Consider the following 24,110-nt stretch of genomic DNA (forward strand, 5'->3'; position numbering starts at 1 on the left):
ACAGATACAAGTGTAACTTCTCTTGTTGGGTTAAAGGTGGGGGGGGAGTGGGGGGAGAATGCAGGGAAGGTGCACTTGGTTCCCCCACAGCAGCCATGGAGGGAGAGCTTCTGAGAGACTCTAAGAACACAGTAAAAAAAGAAAAAAATGTACTGAGAGAACTTCAGAGTACCTTCAAAATTGTATTAATTGGGCGGAGTGTGGGGTGGGGGGGGTGTTGGGGATTTAGCTCAGTGGTAGAGCGCTTGCCTAGCAAGCGCAAGGCCCAGGGTTCGATCCTCAGCTCTGGCAAAAATAAAATAAAATAAATTGTATTAATGGATGTGTCTGAGAAAGAAGTCGGTCCTAATGAAGGAAGACATTACTTCTCTTCTAGCTCTGCAACTTTAAGATGAGGAATTCTGTAATAAGGGCCACCTGGAATTCCCCCTCTCAGAGCTTTACCTGGGGAACTGTCAATCACTTTCTGCGTGGAGAATTAGTGAACTAGTGTTGGTCCTGGCTTGATTCTCTAAGTTTTTCCCTCTCCCCCTCCTCCCCCCCCCCCCCCTCCTCCCTTTCCCTCACCTTCCCGTTTGTTTGTTTTTGTTTTTGTTTTGTGACAGGGTTTCTCTATGTATCCCTGGCTGTCCTGAAACTCACTCTGTAGACCTGTCTGGCCTTGGACTCATTGAGATCCCCCTGCCTCTGCCTCCTGAGTGCTGGGATTAAAGGCGTGCGCCGCCTCACCCGGCTTCTAAAAGTCTGTCTGACTACGGTTCTAGCAGGGTGTGGTGCAATTCTGTAACCTCAGTCATCTAGAGGTGGAAGCGAAGCATAAGCATCAGATGTTCAAAGTCATTCTTCAGCTACATTGCAAAGTCTGGGCTACCTGGCAATCTGACCTTTAGAGTTGATCAGACAATATACAAAAGAAGCATAACTACTCTGTCATAAACCACAAATAAAACCCAGACAAATCGGATGGTGGTGGCGTGCGTCTTTAATCCTAGCCCTCGGGGAGGCAGAGACAGGCAGATCTCTGTGAATTTGAGGCCAGCCTGGGTTACAGAGTGAGTTCCAGGAAAAGGGCAAAGCAACACAGAGAAACCTTGTCTCGAAAAACCAAAAGCAAAAAACAAACAAACAAAAAACCCAACAACAACTCAGACAGAAAACATACAGACCCCAGTGGTGGTGGCGGCGGCGGCGGCGGCGGCGGCGGCGGCGCACGCTTTAATCCCCAGCACTGGGGAGGCAGAGGCAAATGGATCTCTGAGTTTGAGGCCATCCTGGGCTATGTACAGGACAGGCAGGATTGTTACACAAGAGAAATTCTGTCTCGAAAAACCAGACCAAACCAAACCAAACCAAACCAAACCAAACCACAACTCCCCCTCAAACCAACCAAACCAACCAAACAAAAAACAAAAAAACAAGTATCATCACTAAGCTTAAAAGAACAAGGAAAAGCTGTTTCATTCCAACAGTTGTTGCTGGGGATGAGAGTGGGATTAGGTGGCATTTCCATGCAGCGAGTAAGGAAACAGAAAATATAAAAGCAGCCTGGAATGTAGAGCCCCTGAGGGAAGAAACTTGTTCAAGTGAAAGCTCTTGTTGGTTACTGTCACTTTATAATGTATTTATTATGTGCGATTGGGGCCTTTACCACTGAACTACAGTCTCAGTCTTCTAATCAGTTAAAAAAATAAAGCCCTCAACTTTTTCGCTTTTACTTTCCCTGTTTCTAAGAAGCGTAGGAATAACTCCCGACATGCATCCTTTTGGGACTAAAACTTCTCAAGAAGTTAAGCAATCGCAAAACTTTGGGCTCGCTGCTTGCCGTAGCGCGCTCATTGGTGCCCAGGTTACCGCCCCCATTCTCTAGCTTCACGTTACTCTCCACGCATGCGCGGCGTGTGCTACGCCCCCTCCCGGGCCTAGGACGCAGGCGCGCGCACGCTCCCCGGCTGGGGTAGGCGGGGGATGGGGGAGAGCAGGAGGGAGGGGAGGAGGGAAGGTGTCTACTCTGGTGAGTAGACGCCAGTGGGACACTCCGATCGGCCGGGCCTGGCTGCCTGGTGGCGAAAACGCTGCGCCAGCATAGAGCCGGCGGAAGGGAGCGGAGCCAGTCGCCGCAGCCCTCGAGCGGCACAGTCGGGCCGCTGAGCCCCTGAGATCCGCAGGGTGCGAAGCCCCGGCCTAGGCCCCGCGGAGATGTCCAGCTGTAGCGCTTGTACCTGCGGCGCTGCGGCCGCCCGGCTGCTCACCACCTCGCTCTCCTCCGCGCAGAGAGGTAACGAAATAGTCCCGCGCTGGAGCCGGTTCTGGGCTCCCGGGAAGGGGACCGGTGAGGACCCTGGGGAGGAGGGCATGAGGACTGCGAGGCGCTGCGAGCCTCCAAAGTAGCTGGCGGTCTGGTTTTGAAGAAAACAACGTGTGCTGTCGCCCGCCGGTGTGCTCTCCAGGCCTCCGGAGTTTGTGGCTGGAATGGGGCCATCTCGCCTCAACTCTGGGAGAGGGACCGAGTGCTGCACTCGGTCGTTAAAAAGTGACAATCGCTCAGCTCTATTCGGGCCTGCCACTTTTTGCGGGCCTCCGGGTACCCGGTTGTCCGGCTAGCCGCCTGGACTCAGGCAGCCAGCGCAACACTCGGGTGTCACTGTCATTGTGCGGTCGGCGACGCTGGAACATAAACACGGGTCTCACGGATCTGCCAGATATTTGGAAAACTTCGGGGTTCTAGGAAAGTAGTTGGGGAGATGGGAAACGACTACTGGAATTCTTCAAACACTCACACATAGCAACAGTCGCTCTTTGGCTTCCCCAGTTTGACAGCTGGAATCTGTCCCTAAGAGTGGCTCTTGTTTACTTTGCCTCTGTATTCATCAGGGCCTGTGACAGAGTGCACACCTGCCAAGAGATTCCGGGAAAGAAACTCATTTTTCTTTTCCTCAAATCTATGCATATCAGACTGACGCTAGGTCCTGTTAGACTTTGTGATCTTATAGACGTCTTCTCATGACGAGCCTTGGATCATTAAGGGCTGTTTTCCTACGTTTTTGGATTAACTATAAAATCTTCATTGCTTACTAAATGTATGATTGACAGTTTTATGATACATATGAAATGGAGTTAATGTGGGTGGGAGCATGTTGTATTAAGTGACACGTAAGGTTTATTCTTAAAAGATTGCCACACTTCAACAAGTAGATGTCCCAATTCCAGAGGCTTGATTTGTAAACACTTGAAAGGAACTAATTTTAACCCATTTATTTGGCATACATTTGTTGAGGGCTAGGTAAAATTTCCATGTTTGAATTTGGTAGACAGCAGCATTAACAACGGTAATGTGTTTTGGACAGGAGGAAGTTCTTGATATGTCAGCAGGATATTGTGGTGAATGCCTTTAATGCCAGCACTTGGGAGGCAGAGGCAAGCGGATCTCTAGAACTTGGTAGGTCAGGCTGGCCTTGAATTCAGTCCTGAGTGCTGCCTCCAAGTGCTAGGATTAAAAGCATGTGACACCACGTCTGGCTGATAGATATATTTTTAAATGGACTTGACATGTGGGTTGTTAAGATAGCTCAACAAAAAAGGCATTTGCTGTGAGTTCAACCCTGGTACCTACAAGGTAGAAAGAGAACAGTCCTGCAAATGGTCATGAGTATACATATATAGTAAACAAATTTTAAATGTGCTTGACATAGATGAGGCACTTTGTATTTTAAATATGTACCTTCAGAAGTACTTGATGCCCATTAATTTCTCATTGACAGTGTTGACCCTGAATTTAGGTGAAAGAATTGTACAATTGCATATAAGTTCAGTTTCTGACTTCTTTTTTTTTTGTTGTTGTTTTTTTGTTTTTTCAAGACAGGGTTTCTCTGTAGCTTTGGAGCCTGTCCTGGACTAGCTCTGTAGACCAGGCTGTCTTTGAACTCACAGAGATCCACCTGCCTCTGCCTCCCCAGTGCTGGGATTACAGGCGTTCACCACCACCACCACCACCACCACCACCACCTCCACCCGGCTGCCTTATTTGCCGGGTGGTGGTTGTGCAATCCCTATGGCTAGGGATTGAACTCAGGACCTCTGGAAGAATAGCCAGTGCTCTTAACCTCTGAGCCACCTCTCCAGCCCTCTGACTTCTTTTAATCCAATCCTTTTAGAAAGGGTGTTCTTTCAGTGTGGTGGTGGCCCACAACTTTAATCCCAGCACCCACCTTTAATCCCAGCACTCAGGGACAGAGTCTGTAGGATTTCTGAGTTTGAGGCCAGCCTGCTCTGGAGAATGAGTTCCATGATAGCCAGGAGTACACAGAGAAACCCTGTCTTGAATCACCCAAAAGACAAAGGGTATCACTTAATACAAATGTCTTGAGTGAAGAGGTCAAACATGTTGACCATAGTTTTCATGATTATATAGTGCACTTACCTTAATTTTTAGTCCTATTTCCCTCTTCCTTTCCTCTGGTACTCAAATTATAATAGATTAAATAGGGCAGAGTTAATAATCGATGAGACATTTCATTTTGGCAGTGTTGCTGGGTAGACCAGGCTGCCTTGAACTCATGATTTCTTTATCTTGCCTCTGGAGTGCAGGAGTCATGGGCCTTCACAAGCAAGTCTGGTTTCTCAAAACTTCTTGATTTGATCTTTTTGTACTGAGGATTGAATCCAGGGCCTTGAGTATGCCAGGCAAGTGCATAAAAACATTTAAGATCTCTTTTTTTCTTTCTAGCAGAATGGACTTAGTTAAAAACCCATCAAATGTTACAGAAATCATGTTATTTTTCCTTATTAAAGAGAGATCACAAAACAATAACTAGTGCATAAAATAAAAATCCCAGCAAAAATTAATAAATCCAGTCAGCAACCAGGTGTGGTGGTGCATACCTTTAATCCCAGCACGCAGGAGAAGCAGGCAGATACTCTGAGTTCCAGGCCAGCCTGGTGTACAGAGTGAGTTCCAGGACGGCCAAAGATACACAGAGAAACTCTGTCGGGGAAAAAAAAATGCAGTAAGCACTTGTTAAATTGCAGATATATCTATTAAAGTTTATTTATTTATTTAGAGACAGGGTTTCTCTGTGTAGTTCTGGTGCCTGTCCTGGAACTCACTCTGTAGACCAGGCTGACCTCGAACTCTCAGAGATCTGCCTGCCTCTGCCTCCCGAATGCTGGGATCAAAGGTGTGTGCCACCACTGCCCAGCTAAGTTGCAGATATTTTTTGATATTTTTTCTTTTTCAATTTGTGCTAGAGATTTGAGGCCAAACTTATAAGAGAAGATTTAGCTTTACTTTCTTCTTCACCAGTTATTACACAATTAAAATACTGTCACTAAAATCAGTAATCACTTTTCATCTTTTTTGAGACTGTTTTGTGAGTACACTCTACTATTGCTTATTCATTCTTTCATGCTATTTAAAATGTATAGATTGGATTTTTTTTTTTTTTTCAGAGCTGAGGATGAACCCAGGACCTTGCGCTTGCTAGGCAAGCATTCAACCGCTGAGCTAAATCACCAAACCCAGATTTATTTATTTTTTTTTTAAGATGTATTTATTTATTATATATACAGTGTTCTGTCTGCATGTCTGCCTGCAGGCCAGAAGAGGGCACTAGATTTCATTACAGATGGTTGTGAGCCACCATGTGGTTGCTTGGAATTGAACTCAGGACCTCTGAAAGAGCAGCCAGTGTTAACCTCTGAGCCATCTCTCCAGACCCGATTATTGTTATTATTTTTTAGGCTGGATCATTTGTAAAGTTTTTAGGCTCCTTAGATCAAAATAAAGTACAAGAATCTAAAGATGATCCCAGTAATTGGGAGGTGGAGGATCTGGATTTCAAGTCAACCTCAGCTCTGTAGAGTGTTCACACCATTCTGGGTTATACAAACAATGTTAGGTGTGGTATGGGCTCATGCCTGTATATAACCTTAGCACTTTGGAGGGCCATCGTGGTTTTTAAGCCGTAGAAGAGAATAGAATCGCATGGCTGTAGAATGAAAGCTTGTCCTAAAAAGAAAAGGAAATTAAATATGTATTAAATGTATATGTTAAGAATAATATTTAAAAGCTGAATAAATTTGGTCTGAAGATAGAGCTCTGAAGAGTACCAACTGTTCTTCCAGAGGACCCAAGTTCAATTCCCAGCACCCACATGGTAGCTCACATTGTCTGTAACTCCAGTTCTAGTGACCCTCTGGCTTCCACAGGCACCAGGCACACATGTGTTACATTGCGTAGATTACATGTAGATAAAATGCCCATACACATTTTAAAAAATTAAAAACTGAGTTAATTACTTTCTTATGTCTTTGTTTTGAGATAAGATTTCATGATGTAGTTAAGTCTTTTCTCACTGTGTCTGAACTGTTGCCAAACTTGTGATCCTCCTGCATCAGCTTGAATCACAGGCGTACACCATAATACCTGGCTTCTCGTATATTTTTCTTTTTGTTTTATTTTGTTTGTTTTTGCCATAGTGGGAATTGAACCAGGCACCTACACATGCCAGGCAAGCATTCTACCACCAAGTTATATGCTTGGCCCTTTGAATATTTTGTTTTTTTCACTAAATTCTCTAGGCTAGTCTTGAATTCACTTTGTAACCCTGACAGGCCTTGAACTTTCCATCCTCTTGCCTCAGCCTCCAAATCAGCTGTGACTAAGATCTGTGCCACCAGGCCTAGCTTCCTCCTATTTCTTAATAGCCTTACAATGGACATTCCTATGCTATTATTTTAAAAGGCAGCTGCTCTGAAACTTGCAAGGCTTTATCTATATGACAGATGTTCACAATGGTTTAACTTTTAACTGACTTTTATCATTGCCACCAAACTGTTGCAAAATGTACAGAAATGTTTCCCTGGCTTTCAGGGGTTTTTCACCTGAAGTTCACAGGACCTTCAGGGGTCCATAGATAGGAATCAGGTTTCTAAGCCTTATTTCCACCAATTTTTAACTGAAAAATGGCATTTTCTTTAATTATCAAGGTAGGCAACAAATCATAGTTTTAGAAGTATCTATGAATTTGTCACCAGTCAGAATCATATATTTTCATAGTACAATTTGAGTTGGCCCAGACCTAAAAAAAAAAAAAATCTTGCTTTTGGCCTCCCTCAAAACCACATTTCCTTAAAAAGAATTACATTTTATTTATTTTTTGTGTGTGTGGGGATGTGCCTGTGCACATGTATCATAACACTCTGGCTGGATGGTAGTGGCGCACGCCTTTAATCCCAGCACTCCGGAGGCAGAGGCAGGCGGATCTCTGTGAGTTCAAGGCCAGCCTGGTCTACAAAGAGAGTTTCAGGAACGGCCAAAGCTACACAGAGAAACTGTCTTGAAAAACAAACAAACAAAAAACAACAACAACAAAAACCCTCTGTTGTGGAGGACATTTGTGGGACTAGTTCTTTCCTTTCACCATATGGGTACCAGGGATTGAACTCCCTTTGTTAGGCTAGTCACAAATGTCTTTCCCTGCTGAGCCATCTCACTGGCCCCTAATTTAGCCTTTTGGGGGCTGTAATAAGTGTGCCATCAAGCCTTAATTTTTAAAAAAATCTTTAGCTTAGTATCTTGAATTTTCTTTATGTATTTTATAGTATACATTCAAAAAGTCTGAAATCTGTCCAAACATTTCACCAAAGTATGTACGTTTTATGTTACAAAAAAACAGTTGAAGCCCCGATGAGTTTGCTGTAGTGCCTTATAATTTCTGTGATGGTTTTATGATCGGTGATTGGCCTCTTTGTTTAGTACGGTTGTTTTTGAAGTGCAGTCCCAGGGCAGTAGCATTGGCAGCAGCATCAACATCAACCTAGGACCTTGTTAGAAGGTCATTCTTGGGTCCTGCCTCCAACCTTCTGCAGAACCAGGGAAGAGTGCCTGCACTGTGTTTTAACAAATCCACCAGGCAGTACTGATGCACACTTGAGTTTGAGAACCACCTGTGTTACAGCTTGGCATCTTGTTTATGGTCCTAGATTACAGCATGTTAAAACAGCACTATGGTATCATATGAAAAGTTTTAGTAAAGAAATACCTTCAGAAGTTTAAATGACACATGAATTATTTTTTCTGCTAGTGTTTTCTTTGGTGACTCTGTGGTTGCTTTGTTTTTTGTGTTTGGAAACACTGTATACTTAGTCATGCAAGTCCTTGATCACATGAAAATAAAATTTAAAGAATGAGTTCAGAATTTTACAAAGAATAAAATGACAGAAAAATGTTTTCTTAAATTTAACTACCAATCTCTCCTCTACCACTTTTATTGTTTTACTTAGTACCTCCTAACAGCACTTTGGTAAACTGTTAGCAAGCCACCTTAGTGATTCACTGTAGTCTGTTGGTTTATGTAAAGTTCTTTGGTTTTGTTTTGTTTTTGAGACAGGGTTTCTTTGTGTAGCTCTGGAGTCTGTCCTGGAACTTACTCTGTAGCCCGGGCTGGTCTCCAACTCAGAGATCCGTCTGCCTCTGCCTCCCAGTGCTGGGATTAAAGGTGTGCACTGTGTGCCATGACTGCCCAGCTAAGGTTCTTAGTAAACCCACAGTACTGAAATAAAATATAATTTTGCTTAATCAAAGGCCATGCATGCACCTCTTTGTTTGTGAAGGCAGAAGGAGAGCTGACTGCACAGAATTCTCCTCTGGCCTCTTCCACTGCACCCACATATGCCCGCCCTCATCCATAGATACCCAGTAATCATCAATTAAGAACACCTTTAATCCCAGCAATCAGAAGGCAGAGGCAGGGGAAATCTCCACGAGTCAAGTCAAGGTCAGCCTGGTCTAGATATTGAGTTCCAGTTCAGTTAGGGCTACAAATAGAGACCTTGTCTTTAGAAGGAAAAAAAAAAAAAAGGAAAAGGTAAAAGAAGACAACACAAAGAGCAATATAAAAATCCATCAAGAGAGGAATACAAATAATACTTTATTCCCAGCACTCTGGAGGCAGAGGCAGGCAAATCTCTGAGTTTGAGACCAGCCTGGTCTACAAAGTGAGTTCTAGGACAGCCAGGGAGGGCTACACAGAGAAACTTTGTGGGGGGTGGGGGAAGAAGTAGAATCTTTAGTCCAGGCTGGCTTCAAACTCAATATGTAGCTGAGTATGACCTTGGACTAAGTACTGGGATTACAAGCCTGCACTACTACCATTCTATCCTTTTTAAATTTTTTTTTTTAAGGCAGGGTCTCATCCCATAGCCCAGGATAGCCTCCAGCTAGGAATTCTCCTACCTTAGTTTCCTGAGTGCTAAAATTACAAGCTAGAATTGCAGACACTTGCCACTTTACCCGATTTGGGGTATGTGTGTGCATGCATGTGTGTGTACATGTGTGTGATGTATTTTTCTTTGAGGCAGGTTGTTAAATCAACTCAAGCTGGCCTTGAACTTCCTATATGTCAGACTAAAAGTATACACTGAATTCTCTGCTTGTCTTCACTATTTTAAAATGTATCTCAGTAGTATTAAATACATATTAAATATTTTTAAAGTTACTGTTATTCACTTGTATCTGTGATGTGTGCTTGTGGGTTTATATGCCACGGCACATCTATGGAGTCCAGAGGATTCATTGTAGAGGCAGTTTTCTCCTTCATCCTTCTTTTTTTGTTTTTTGTTTTTTGTTTTTTGTTTGTTTTTTCGAGACAGGGTTTCTCTGTGTAGCTTTGCGCCTTTCCTGGAACTCACTCTGTAGCCCAGGCTGGCCTGGAACTCACAAAGATCCGCCTGGCTCTGCCTCCTGAGTGCTGGGATTACAGGCGTGTGCCACCACCGCCCGGCCTTCCTTCATCTTTATGGGGGTTCCAGGAATCAAACTCCATTCTTCAAGCTTGCACATCAAATACCTTTATCTGCTGAGCCATTTTTCCAGCTGTACATTTGCAGTGTTCAACCATTACCACCGTCCGTTACCACCATCCATGTCTATAACTCTTGATTTTGTAAAACTGAAACTCTATCCAACCGAAACTCTCCATTCCTCCATCCCTAACAACCACCACTCTAACCATCGTCTCAGATTTTCTACTGAGACCTCCTGTGAGTAGGAAAGCATGTAAGTTTTGAAAGAAGTGCTAACTGCCCCCGCTAATCAAAGAGGCAAGAGTTGTTATGATATGCTTATTCTCAAGGGTAGAGATAGTGCACAAAAAGCACAAATATAGCATATAAAGGCCCTTTTCAAAAACATACAAGTAAAACAAGTGTTAAACATCTGTCATTTTAAAAGAGCCTACATGATCTTGCTCACTCTTTTAATTTTCTGAGACAGGGTTTCTCTGTGTAACAATTCTGGCAGTCCTGGAACTCATTTTGTAGACTAGGCTGGCCTCAAATTTAGAGATCCACCTGTCTCTGCCTCCTGGGTGCTGGGATTAAAGGTTTGCGCCACCACTGCTCAGCTGATCTTGCTCACTTTTTTTTTTTAAGATTTATTTATTTATTATATATACAGTGAGTGTTCTATATGGCAGTAGAGGGCTACAAATTTCATTGTAGATGCCTGTGAGCCACCATGTGGGTGTGGGAATTGAACTCAGGACCTCTGGAAGAACAGCCAGTGCTCTTAATCTCTGAGCCGTCTCTCCAGCCCCTTGCTCACTTTTAAGTGATTCATCTGACAACAATGTATCTTGTGGAATCATTCAGAGTCCTGGCTTGTTTTTGAAAGGCCTTTGACTCTGATGGTGTTACTTTTTTCTCCCTTGGTGTGTAGCTTTACTGGTCAAAGTTAGCATTTACTTTATGTGTGTAGGTGTTTTACTTGCATGTATGAGTGTGTTGTTCTGTGTACGTGTCTGGTGCCTGGGGAGGACAGAAGAGGTCATTGGATCTCCTGGGATGGAGATCAGTCCAACCTAGGTCCTCTGGAATCAGAAGGCAGCTCTTAACCACTGAGCAGTCTCTCCCGTTCCTACTGAGGATTTATGAACATACCAGTGTTTGGTATGGAGAACTAATAGATTTCTTTTTCCCTCCAGGTATTTCTTGTGGGCGCATTCATGTGCCCATTTTAGGAAGACTGGGGAGTGTGGACACTCAGATCCTGCGTAGAGCTCCTCTGAGGTCCTTTTCAGAAACACCAGCGTACTTTGCCTCAAAAGATGGGACTAACAAAGATGGCTCCGGAGATGGCAATAAGGTTATCTTTGTCTTTATTGGCATCTATACATTTCCCACCTTTAAAGAGCTAAATATAATAATAGTGTTGCATGTTAGCTTAAATGTATTCTCTAGGAAGTATGAATTCTGTAAAACAATCTGAACTATAAATTGCATAAAAGTTTGATTTGATCTTGTATTTTATTTGTTAGTTGTGGTTGTTTGAGGCAGTGTTTATATGATTTAGGCTATTCTGCAACTTGCTGTGTAACCCAGGCAGGCCTGGAATAGGGTCATTCCACATCAACCTTCTAGGTGCCCACCATGCCCAGCTTATCCAGTACTTTGTGCTGTACAATACTTATATAAAGTTCTGACACCCCAGAGCACTAAAATGTCATTAAATGACCACATAGTAGGACTGAGTGAGGAGTAGCCATTTCCTGCTTTCTTACACAACTCTAACATTATACCAGTGTACCACTCATTTTATGGGTTTACGGAGAGATGGCTCAATGGTTAAGAGGTGACTGCTTTCCCAGAGGGCTGAGCTTCAGTTTCCACCACCCACGATGCAGCTCACAACTGTCTAACTCTGGTCTCGACATCTGATGCCCTCTTCTGGCTTCCACAGGCACACATGTTGTGTGCAGACATATACAGGCAAAACCCCCATACATTTACATAAAATTACATACATTTACATAAAATGTAAAGATGAAAAAACAGGCCACGGTTTGTCCTCTATCTAAAATCTTAGACTTCTCCATTTTCTGTCCAGCTGTACTGTAACTAGCAAGTGGATGATTAGTGGTTTACTGAGATTATGTTACTATTTTTCAGTGTGTAAATTTAACTATACCTGAACTATTATATATATATAGTCCTAGGCATTTTCATTTCCATACATAATCCTGGCCATGACTCTGTATTAGGTAAAATGTTTCCATTTTAAATAAGATTTGTGAAAGTTACTTAGAATAGTTAAGGTTTAATACTAGGGGTGACTTGGGAGTAGTAAAATGGCTGTTTGAAATGAGATGGAAAAGTTCTTTATCGGAGTAAGCCAGTCTGGTGGGCTGGTGCCTATAATCTCAGTGCTCAATAGGGTGGGGCTGGAGAATTGTCATATTTCAGGCCAGCCTGGGCTACAGATCCAAAAAAAAAAAGAATGTTAAAAGTTTCTTCCTGTCATGATAACTCTTGATTGGTTTCATCAAAGAGAATTACTTTATATAGAATAACGTTTCTTTCCTTGTACTTACAGAGTCTTTGAAAGAAAGCTATTTAATATTCATGTTAGTATAGATTATATTTTTAAAAGATGGTTTTCAGATAACTACATGCGCTAAACTAGAACTGATTTGATTTTTATGGTAGATCTTTTGACACCAGTGGCAGTAGATACAAACTACTATTACTAATTCCAGCCTGGAAATTATAAGATTAGTACAAATTCCTGTTTATCGTTAAGCTGCATCTATAATGGTATCTGATACCAATGACTGACGGTCTCTCTCTTCTGTGAACATTAGAAATCAGTGAGTGAAGGAAGCAGTAAGAAATCAGGCTCTGGGAATTCTGGGAAAGGAGGAAACCAGCTTCGCTGTCCCAAATGTGGCGACTTGTGCACACATGTAGAGACCTTTGTGTGTAAGTATTTGAATTTTCTTTCCCCTCCCTTTTTCTGTAAGCCATTGGATGTATAGAAATGAAAAACCAGAATTATTTTTACCCTGAACTTTAGTGATTCTCTGAGTGTTCTAAAAATACTTAGCATCCCTGGGATGTCGGTAGGACTTGGCACTGTAAGAGATAAAATATTCACTTGTTTAATTTGCTTCAAAATGTTCATTTCAAATTTGGATTTTGTGAGTTTTCATGTGTGTATTCATTGGGTTTTAGAAAAACCAAAACTTATACTATATTGCTACATTCTTCAAATACTTAGTAAGTATCTCATATGTGGGGAAGATCAATCATTCATGTGTTAAGATAATTTCTTCTCTGGGTACTGATGTACCAGAAGAGATAATCCCTCAATTTAGGCAATGTTTGATTACTAATGATTCAGACACTAAAAGAAGAAATCAGTGTCCTACTTCTGGTAGTGCCCTGAACTATAAGAGCAAAGTGCAATTTATCTAGTGACTCATTGCCTACACGCTAAGCTAAGTGCAGTCAAGGGACAATTACACTGCATCACACGTTAGCCTTCCTGTGTGTCATGGTCAGAGGTTTCTTTCCTTGTTTTTCTTCTCCCCTCTTCCCTCCCCTTCCTTCCTTCCTTCTCTTTTCTTCTCTTTCCTTCTTTCTCCAAGTTCTGAGACCATCTTGCTGTGTAGCCACTTGACCTCCATGCTCTCATCCTCCTAAGAATAGGATTACAATCACCCTCACTGTACATTTTAGCTCTAATACCAATACTTTAGTTAAATTTTCATATTTACCATAATATTATTTCAGTATCATGTCAAAGAGTACTACACATGGCTTTTTTTTTTTTTCTCTCGAGACAGGGTTTCTCTGTGTACTTTTGGAGCCTGTCCTGGATCTCGCTCTGTAGACCAGGCTGGCATCGAACTCACAGAGATCCACCTGGCTCTGCCTCCTGAGTGCTGGGATCAAAGGCGTGTGCCATCACTGTCTGGCCCACATGGCATATTTTTATAGTTTTGGGAAGACTTGGTTTTTTTTTGAGAGAGTCTCTACATAGGTAGCTCTGGCTGTCTTGGAACTCACTTTGTAGACCTGACTGTCCTCAGGCTCAGAGATCACCTGCCTCTGCCTCCTGAGTGCGAGGATTAAAGGTGTGCACCACCACACCCTGCGGCTTATATAATAATTTAAAAGTAGCTCTTGAACAGTTTGAATATAAAGATATTCTTCATGGATCTAGCTGGTAAAAGAGAAAAAAAATCAATCTGAATAAAGTTTAATTTGGATCACAATATAGAATGAAAGTGGTGGAAGTGAATGATGAAATTTTCTAGACACATTTGACACACACACACACACACACACACACACACACAATAGAGTCTAGAGTCTGGGAATTGCCGTCCTTCACTTGGTAAGAGCACTGCCCTGAGGATTCACTGTGTGGTTCTAATCTGTGTTTTGCTGATGACCTATAATGTCTAGTATCTTCGTATGTTTTTGGCCATTTGTGGGTGTTCTTTGGCTAGATGAACGACTATTTGAAGACTTCTCATTTTTAAATGAGGCTGTCTCTATTGTTGAAGAGCTCTGAATGTATTCTGTGTATTCGACCCATGTCCAGATACTTGCTTCACAGTTTCTGTTAAACATAATATAGCTCCAGTCAGCAAACATTTACAGGAAAAGGCCAAACAGTTTGTGGACCATGTGGCCTGGTTGCAGCTACTGTCCTCTGCATCCGTGTCAGGTACTTTCCTTGTATCTGTGACAAAGTACTGACCAGACAGCTTGAAAAGAGGAAGGGTTTCTTTCAGTTCATGGTTTCAGGACATTCAGTCCATGTTACTTGGCTCTGTGTACTTGGACAAGGACATTGTGGCCACTCGGGATGTATGATGGCCCACCAGAAACAGAAAAAGGGAATACCAGCAATCTGCTGACTTTCTCCCTTTCCTCCTCCCTTAAGTTTTTTTGTTTTGTTTATTTGTTTAAAAATTTATTTATTGTGTGTGCGTGTGTTTGCACGTGTGTGCATGTGTGAGGTCACACACGTAGATCAAGTGAAGTTTGAAGGAGTTGGTTCTCTCCTTCCACCTTTTTTTTTAGATATATTTATTTATTAATTTTTTTTTCATTTTACATATCAACCCCAGTTCCCCCTCCCTCTCCTTCTCCTGCCTCCTCACCTCCCTCCTGCTCTATCCCCATCCACTCCTCAGAGTGGGTAAGGCCTCCCATGGTAGTCAGCAAAGTCTGGCATACCAAGTTGAAGGAGAGCCTAGCCCCTCCCCATTGTATCAAGGCTGAGCAAGGTGTCCCACCACAGGGAATGGGCTCCAAAAAGTCAGTTCATGCACCTGGGATAAGTCCTGGACCTGCTGCCAGGGACCCCACTAACAGATCAAGTCACATAGCTGTCACCCTTATTCGATCCCATGCAGATTCCCTTAAGCATTCTGGAGGGTGGAATCTCACAGGGAATTAGCATAGGGAGGATATCAAGGTCAAGGTCAGCAAGCAAGGCAATAGTTACCCAATCCTTCCACCTTTATGTGGACCCTAGGGGTCAAACTCAGGCCATCGATCTTGACAGCGTGCACTTTGACCCTCTGGGTCAGCTCACTGACCTACTTTTCCCCTATTGCTCTGTCCTGGCCTTCAGCCCATGGGAATGTATGGCCACTTTAAGGGTATTTCTAAGGGTTATAAATTCTGCCTTATAATTCATGTCACCTTCATAGTATTTTAATAAGTAAAATTGAGTTCTTGAACTTGAATATATACTGAACATGCTTCACTACAAACTTGTATTGCAAATCTAATATTTAAGTTAAATTTTTGTTTGGTTTTGTTGAGTCAGGGTTTCTCTGTGTAGCCCTGGCTGTCCTGAACTTGCTCAAAGATCCACCTGCGTCTGCTTCCCAAGTTCTGGGACTAAAGGCTTGCACCACACTGCTTAGCCCTCAAGTTAAATTTAAGCAGCCTTTCAGTATCAAGCACAGATGAGATATGTTGGTGTTTAATCTCTTTCCCTTTGACCTAATTTCCATAGAGAAATACTTTGGTCATCTGTTTCCAAGCCAGATTTTCCTGTTACACAGCTCCAACTAGATGAGACGCTTCTCTGCCCTTTAATCCTTTGCCCTGTTTCCCATCAGTAACAGCTGTGAACTTGCACCTTATTAGAGAACAAAGATGCTCACTGTTTTCTCTTTAATGGGAAATGGTGGTTATATATTTGAACTTGTGTTAATTTGTGGACTTGATGGCTTGATATTTCTTTAACCATTTGTAGGTGATCAGTAAATACAAAGTATGTATGAGTCAGTCCTTAATTTAAAATTTGCTACTGGAAAAAAACAATACTTTGTTGTTTTAATAGAATGTCTCTTTTAAAGGTTTGTTTTGTTTTTTTGTTTGTTTTTTTTTGAGCTGAGGAACCCAGGGCCTTGCGGTTGCTAGGCAAGTGCTCTACCACTGAGCTAAATCCCCAACCCTTGTTTTGCTTTTTAAAGATTCATTTTATTTTTTGAGAATAATTTTTTAATTGTTTTATGTGTATGGGTATTTTGCCTTCATGTATGTCTGTGCATTATATGTGTGCAGTCCCCACAGAGGCCTGAAGAGGGAGTGAGATCCCCCAGAATTAAGAAGTTACAGACAATTATGACCCACCATGTGGTGTTGTATATGGGGTGTGGGTTCACGTGGGTCAGTGGAATCAAGATACTGAGGCACTTTGAGGAGAAAATAAGCCTTTCCAGCTGCAGGGAAATCAACCTTTCTAGACTGACTCCTCATAGCTTATCAAAGGACTTTTTTTCTACGGGACTTCTGGAGCTCAGCCTGGTGCTTGGCTGTGGATCTCTACATCTGCTTCTATCATTTACTAGATGGAGGCTCTTTGATGACAGTTAGGGTATTTGCCAATCTGATTACCAGAGTAGGCCAGTTGAGGCACCCTCTCCACTATTGCTAGTAGTCTAAGGTGGGGTCATCCTTGTGGATTCCTGGGAACTTCCCTAACTCCCTGTTTCTTCTTGTTCCTTTGATGTCTCCCTTTATCATGTTATTCTTTTCTTGCTCTCCCAATCTGTCCCTATCCAGCTTGACCATCCTGTTTCCTTATGTTCTCATCCCCCATCCTTTTCTCTCCATCCCCCCCTCCCTCTCCCTCCAGTTTGCTCATGGAGATCTCAGAGAGAGAAGAGGGAGTCTATGATGAGCAAGGGGCATCAAGATCATGATGGGGAAATGTACAGAGACAACAAAATAAAACTAGTGGGAACTCATGAACTGTGGACCAGTAGCTGTGGAGCCTCTGTAGGACTGGACTAGGCCCTCTGCATAAGCCAGACAGTTGTTTAGCTTGATCTGCTTATTAAGGGGCCCCTGGCAGTGGAATCAGGTCCCACCCTGCTGTTTGAGCAGGCTTTTTGGAGCCCAGTGCCTATGGTGGGACAACTTACACAGCCTTGGTGCAGGGGGAGGGGCTTGGACGTGCCTCAACTGAAAGTACCAGGCTCTGCTGACTTATGGGAGGCCTTACCTTGGAGGAGGTGGGAATGGGGGGGGGGGGGTGGAGGAGGAAGGCTGGGGAGGAGGGAGGAGCGGGGGAATCTGTGGTATGTAAAATGAACAGAAAATTTCTTAACTAATAAAAAAAAAAAGGACTTTTTATTGTTTTTCAGTTTACATCTTTAGCAAATTAATTTTTGTATCCCAAAACCTCTTATTTTAAGATCCCCAAAGGGACAGTGCCAAATGCAAATTCTCAGTTAAGGAATACCATACCACAGTTTTCTGGGTTGCCGCTCAACCAAGTTTGCATAGGCTTTGAACCCTTAGGAAACTCTTAGAGAGGACTTCAAATAGGAGGTACCAGAGACAGAAGGTAGCAGTCACAAAAGGCAGATCAAAGCTAGGTGCTAACAATCCAGAATCAAACCAGCTGCAGCTCTGTAGGAAATCACCCAACAATTGTGGGTGCTGGGAAATTGAATCCGGGTCCTCTAGAAGAACAGTTTTGTGATGGCTAACTACTCTTTTTTAAGATTTATTTATTTAATATATATAGAGTGTAATGCCTGCAGGCCAGAGGAGGGCACCAGATCTCATTACAGATGGTTGTGAGCCACCATGTGGTTGCTGGGAATTGAACTCAGGACCTCTGGAAGAGCAGCCAGTGCTTTTAACCATTGAGCCATCTCTCCAGCCCTGGCTAACTACTCTAGAACGAGTATGGTTGATATACCTAGTGATGCTCCATTAGAGAAAAGTGATTTTCCTTTTCCCAGCAGCTACCAATTACAGAAAGCTTCTTGTGTCTACTTACTCCTTTTTTAACCCTTCTGACGTTAACCTGTGTGGGCCTTTGCATGCTGCCACACAGTCTGTTTGACTCCACACGTGCATCAGTCCTGTTGTGTCTAAAGATGCTAGTTCCTTAGCGTCATCCATCAGTCACCTCTGGCTCTCAGAATCTTTTCACGCCAATTCTGCATAGACCCTGAGCCTTGAGGGAGGGGCTTGTTTCCATTTAGGATTGAGTGCCCCAAAGCCTTTCTCTGTACATTATCATGGGTCTCTGGGTTAATTCCTGCCTACTGCAAGAAGTTTTAGAAATGATCATATGTGCAAGGTAATCTAAAGAACTTATCTTCTTGCCAGGCGGTGGTGGTGCACACCTTTAGTCCCAGTACTCAGGAGGCAGAGGCTGGTGGATCTACAGAGGGAATTTCAGGACAGCCAGGGCTAAACAGAAATCCTGTCTGAGAAAGAAAAAAAAATGTATCTCTTACATTTTCAGCAGTTAAATCGTTTTATCTCAACTTAAGTACTGAAATTTTTTATAAAAAAGATAGAAAATCTACTTACACTCTTGTCACAGTCCATTAAAAAATTTCAGGGGCTGGAGAGATGGCTCAGAGGTTAAGAGCACCGACTGCTCTTCCAGAGGTTCTGAGTTCAATTCCCAGCAACCACATGGTGGCTCACAACCATCTGTAATGGGATTTGGCACCCTCTTCTGTATACATAATAAATAAATAAATCTTTAAAAAAAATTTCAGTAAATAATTAGTCTATATTCTCAAACTAGTTTTAAAAATTATCTCTAGTTATGGATAGCTGAATTGCAGCCAACTCTTAATGAATTTTAGATCAGGAAAAGAACCTAGTGGAAATGAATAAAATAGTTTGGTTTTAATACATTTATTTTATGTGTATGCATGTGTAGAGATCAGGACATGCCTTTGGTAGTTGGCTCTCTCCAAATATGTGGGTTCTAGTGATTGGACTCAGGCTTAGAAGCACATACCTGAACATATTAGCCATCTTGCTTGTCCAGTTTTATTGTTGATTTTTGGTTTGTTTTTAGTTTTTGGTATAAGTCTTACTTTCTGGCTTCTGCTGGGCTGTGACTGTGCACTCAGTGTGCCCTTGAACTTTTGGTACTACTAAAAAAAAAAAAAAAACCTGTGCTGAGATTACAATCATGTGCTGCCACAGCCAGTAGACAACTAACCAAGGCACTGGTCCACTGAGCCTTACAATAGTGTCTCCCCTCCCCCACAGACAGGGTCTCTCTGTGTAATTTTGGAGCCTTTCCTGGAACTCGCTGTGTAGACCAGGCTGGCCTCGAACTCACAGAGATCCACTTGCCTCTTCCTCCCTAGTGCTGGATAAAGTAAGTTTTTAAGGTGAACTCTATTGAAATTATTCCTAAAATTTTTCTCTCTTGACCTTTTCAGCTTCCACCCGTTTTGTCAAGTGTGAAAAATGTCATCACTTTTTTGTTGTGCTATCAGAAGCAGACTCAAAGAAAAGTATAATTAAAGAACCAGAGTCAGCAGCCGAGGCTGTGAAGTTGGCATTTCAACAGAAGCCACCTCCACCCCCCAAAAAGGTAGAAACCTTTTCTCCATCTTTCAGGCATTTTATCCTGAAGACATTCCATTCCTTCCCTCTTCCTGTTTATGTTAAATCCTAACAAGATCTAAATAAGTCTATAAGGTTTTTACCTTTTTTGGTTGTTTTTGTTTTGTTTTGAGACCCATGTCCCATGTAGCCCAGGTTAACTTTGAGCTCCCTATGTAGTTGAAGATGAGCTTCTGATCCTGGAGCCTTCACCTTAAAGTGCTGGTATTATAGGCATATGCTACTGTGCCTAGCTCCATGAGTTTTTTCATTTTTCATTGAGTGTGTATGTGTGTGTGTGTAAATGTGCACATACATGTGTTCGTGGTGTGTGTTTGTGCAGATCAGAAGATCACTTTCAGGACTGCTCTATGTGTGTCTCCATGGTTTTGATGACTCTGTCTAGAAATTTCAGACAGTGTGATTTAGTCCTGTAAAATATGACAGAGTAAATTTGAAAACTAATTTAAGGCTAAAGTAATGGTCACACAAAAATAATGTGATAGTTTTATATAGCTACTAATTTGTAGATTTTATATATCTGAGTCAAAGTTCTAGAAAATACATAAGTGATTTAACTTTTCAGGAGTTGATCAGTATTAATAGCTAGTGTTTGCATATGTGTGTGCATGAATGTGGTTATTATACAAGGTCACTCAGTCTGGCCTTGAACTTGAGATTTTCCTGCCTCTTCAACCACATAATAGGATTACAGACATGCAGCACTGTATCCAGTTAAAACCTTCTCCACTAAAAACACAAGAAGTTGATATCTGGTTTCAAACAGTTGGTAATATGAAGTGTGAACCAGAACTTTAATTTTTATTAACAAAACTGAGTTGTGTGGCTCAGTGGCAGAACATATGAAGCTACATCCAAGTCCCTGGGTTTGATTCCCAGCACTGCTGTTCCCCTCCAAAAGGAAAGAACAAAGCTTTTAAGTTTCTATCCAGGTAAATGAATGTCTTTTCAATTTTTAAAAAATATTTGTTTACTTATGTACATAGAAGAGGGTGCCAGATCTCATTACAGATGGTTGTGAGCCACCATGTGGTTGCTGGGAATTGAACTCAGAACCTCTGGAAGAGCAGTCGGTGCTCTTAACCTCTGAGCCATCTCTCTCCAACCCTACTTTTTTTTTTTTTTTAAATTTATGTGTAGGGATGTGTGCATCAGATTCCCTAGAGGTGGTTACAAGCAGTACTGACTGCCTGATGTGGGTGCTGGGAACTAAACTCCAGTCCTCTGCAAGAGCAGCAAGCACTCTTAACCACTGAGCCATGTCTCCAGCCCCAGACATTTCATTTTTAATGGGAATCTTTCAAATTTGAACCTCTAAGCAAATTGTTTATATAGTTTTGTAATGTGTTTTTGTGATAGCTCATAGTGAATTGTTCATACCTAATCATTTTTCAGATTTATAACTACCTCGACAAGTATGTTGTTGGCCAGTCATTTGCTAAGAAAGTTCTTTCAGTTGCTGTGTATAACCATTATAAGAGAATATATAATAATATCCCAGCTAATCTGAGACAGCAAGCAGAGGTGGAGAAGCAGACATCATTGACACCCAGAGGTCAGTGACCAAAATGTAGATTACTATGCTTGGTCATTCTTTGTAACTCTTTATCGGAAAGTCATTTTACTGTAGTGACATATTAAATTATCCCTTAGTAGACCATGAAATCACTTTGGTGGGTTACCCGTAGCAATAATTTTTTTTAAGTAGGTGAGAATAAGAAATGCCAGAGAATATTAACTTTTAGTCAAGGTAAGTATTGTTTCTTAAAACTTGAAGTCACAAAGAATGTAAAATGTGTTTCTTGAGGGTCTCTTTAGGAAATGTGTGACAAGCTCAGTTGTGGAGCACCTTGCCTTTGCTCACTAGCAGCACAAAAATCAACCAAGACTTGCAGGCTGCTGGAGTAGATGCTGAGTACTCATCTTTGGATTCTAGATCACCTTAGACAGGTCACTGCAGTGCTCTGGACAACCCCAGTTTTCCTCTTTGGGGTTCAGGATACAGAATCTCATTTGCCTAAGTCAGATTCACAGAGATAAGTTAACACAGCATCAGTACTCATTCTTCGTTGGGCTCCAGCTATAGAACATGAGGTTCAGGGCAAATTTGTAAGTGATTCTCAGTGGAATTCCTATTTAGCTGAGATTCTAACATATTATTGTACTATGCAATCTCAGTTTACTGTGGACAATAGAGTAGTCGAATTTTTTTAAATATAAATTACAATTCAATTAAAATGTAAATATTTAGGTTTTTATTTTGTTGTCTAGGGAGCCCAGCATTTTAGGTCCTTTTAGTCATCGTACAATTTGAAAAATTTCTGCCAAATGCTTTATATAGTAGCTACTAAATATATAAAGAATTTAATGAAAACACTGTTCACCTGGTGAGCTTATTGCAAAATAGTTATGTGGTAATGGGAGTTGACGTTATTTTTAGAAAGTGGAAGTCATGCCTACAGTGGACTTAGGAAAGAGCGTGATCCAGTCATATACCAGCTGTTGTCTGGGTCTTTCCAGTCATATCTAAATTGTATGAGGTGCTGGAAGAGCAAAGGCTTTGCATTTATAGTATGAAGAACTTCAACTCTTATTTTACCTTAAATTATTATTCTCTTTAAATAGATTTTTTTTTTTTTTTTGGTTTTTCGAGACAAGGTTTCTCTGTGTAGCTTTTGCGCCTTTCCTGGAACTCGCTCTGTAGCCCAGGCTGGCCTCGAACTCACAGAGATCCGCCTGCCTCTGCCTCCCGAGTGCTGGGATTAAAGGTATGTGCCACCACCGCCTGGCTTAGATATTAATTTTTAAATTCTACTGATTGACTGTTAGTATCGGGACAACCATCATTAAGCTTTGTTTTGTTTTGTTTTTAACATAGAAAGGATGTTGCATAGAAGTTGTTCATAATGTGAAAACAATACATCCTGTAAATGAATTTGGAAAAAGGCAGGAAGTAGACATTCAGTCTTGACTGCCCTAAACTAAACTGATACGTAATATTTCATGTTGCCCTTTTTATCTCCTTTCTTAGAGTTAGAAATCAGAAGACGGGAGGATGAGTACAGATTTACAAGTAAGTCCCTCCCTCGGTCCTGTCTGTACACGAGATTATTTCTGGGATTTGTGAAGCATTCAGTAACAGCTATGATGTATTATTCATTCACCTTGTATAGTACCAAGAGGATTTAAATCTTCCTTGTATATTAAATGAATCTATTATATGTAACATATAACTTTGGAACAATTTTTCATAATTTTTATATTTTTTAATATTTTTTAAAGGTTTTTATTTTTACTTGTATACACTTGTATGTTTCTGTATTTGGGTAAGTACAGATGAGAGCAAATTGTACCAGGCTTTTTCTTTTGGGCCACCAGCCAGCTCCCAAATCACAACAAAGAGACTTATTAGTTGTGAATGCTTGGCCTACACTTAGGCTCATTTCTAGATAGCTCTTTTAACTTAAATTAACCTGTTTATCTTCATCCACCTTTTGCCTCTGGGCTGTTTACCTTTCTTCCTTCTATACATCTTACTTCTGCTTCTCATGTCTGTTTGCTAGCTGGCCCTGGGCATCTCCTTTATTCTCTCTCTTCTTCTCTTGTTCTTGAGCCTAGATTTTTCCTCCTTTTATTCTTTCTGCCCACCAGCCCCGCCTATCCTTTCTCTGCCTAGCTATTGGCTGTTCAGCTTTTTATTAAACCAAGTAAGTGCCTTAGGCAGGCAAGGTGAAACAAATGCAACATATGTTTTCATAATTAAACACATAATTCTTACATTTTTAAACAAATGCAGGATAAACAAATGTAACATACCGTTACACAGTTAAAGCAATATCCCACAGCATAAACGAATGTAACACATTTTTGCTCAGTTAAAATAATATTCCACAATATTGCAGGTGTCCATGGAAGCCAGAGGTGTTGGATCCTGGGGCTGGAGTTCCAGGTGGTTGTGAACTGCCCTTCATGGGTGCTGGGAACCAAACACAGGTCCTGTTCAAGAGACCTGTTTTCAATACTTTGGTTCTACCTGCTGGAGAGAATCAACTCTCACAGTTGTCTTTTAGCTTCAACATGTGTATCATAGCATAGATAAAAACCAACTAATCTAATGAAAAATCAAGAGAAATGTGCCTAATTAAATTTTTTTTCTTTTCTTTTTTTTTTTTTTTCAAGACAGGGTTTCTTTGTGTAGCCCTTGCTCTGTGACAAGGCTGGCCTCAAACTCAGATCTGCCTGCCTCCTAAGTGCTGGGATTAAAGACATGTGCCACCATTACCCAGTTAAATTTTAAGAAAATTTTAAGAGAAAATTATATTGTCTCTTGTTAATGAGTAAATGGATACATGCATGTGTGTGCTTGATACAGGATCTAGTTGTGTAGACAAGTGGCCTTGAATTGTAGA

General features: G+C 41.6%; 1 protein-coding gene across 1 annotated transcript in view; it reads left to right on the top strand.

Moving 5' to 3' along the window:
• The first annotated feature begins 1,970 nt into the window (after nucleotides 1-1,970).
• The window catches only part of Clpx (caseinolytic mitochondrial matrix peptidase chaperone subunit X), a 36,482-nt gene continuing 14,342 nt past the window's right edge, over nucleotides 1,971-24,110 (top strand). Inside the window, exons 1-6 of the mRNA XM_036193761.1 lie at nucleotides 1,971-2,275; nucleotides 10,980-11,140; nucleotides 12,636-12,753; nucleotides 19,515-19,669; nucleotides 21,097-21,256; nucleotides 22,733-22,774. Coding sequence (XP_036049654.1) covers nucleotides 2,197-2,275; nucleotides 10,980-11,140; nucleotides 12,636-12,753; nucleotides 19,515-19,669; nucleotides 21,097-21,256; nucleotides 22,733-22,774 — 715 coding nt within the window. The 5' untranslated portion in view covers nucleotides 1,971-2,196. The remainder of the gene's footprint in view (nucleotides 2,276-10,979; nucleotides 11,141-12,635; nucleotides 12,754-19,514; nucleotides 19,670-21,096; nucleotides 21,257-22,732; nucleotides 22,775-24,110) is intronic.

This window comes from Onychomys torridus, chromosome 7, assembly GCF_903995425.1.
Source record: "Onychomys torridus chromosome 7, mOncTor1.1, whole genome shotgun sequence".
Taxonomy (NCBI): Eukaryota; Metazoa; Chordata; class Mammalia; order Rodentia; family Cricetidae; genus Onychomys; species Onychomys torridus.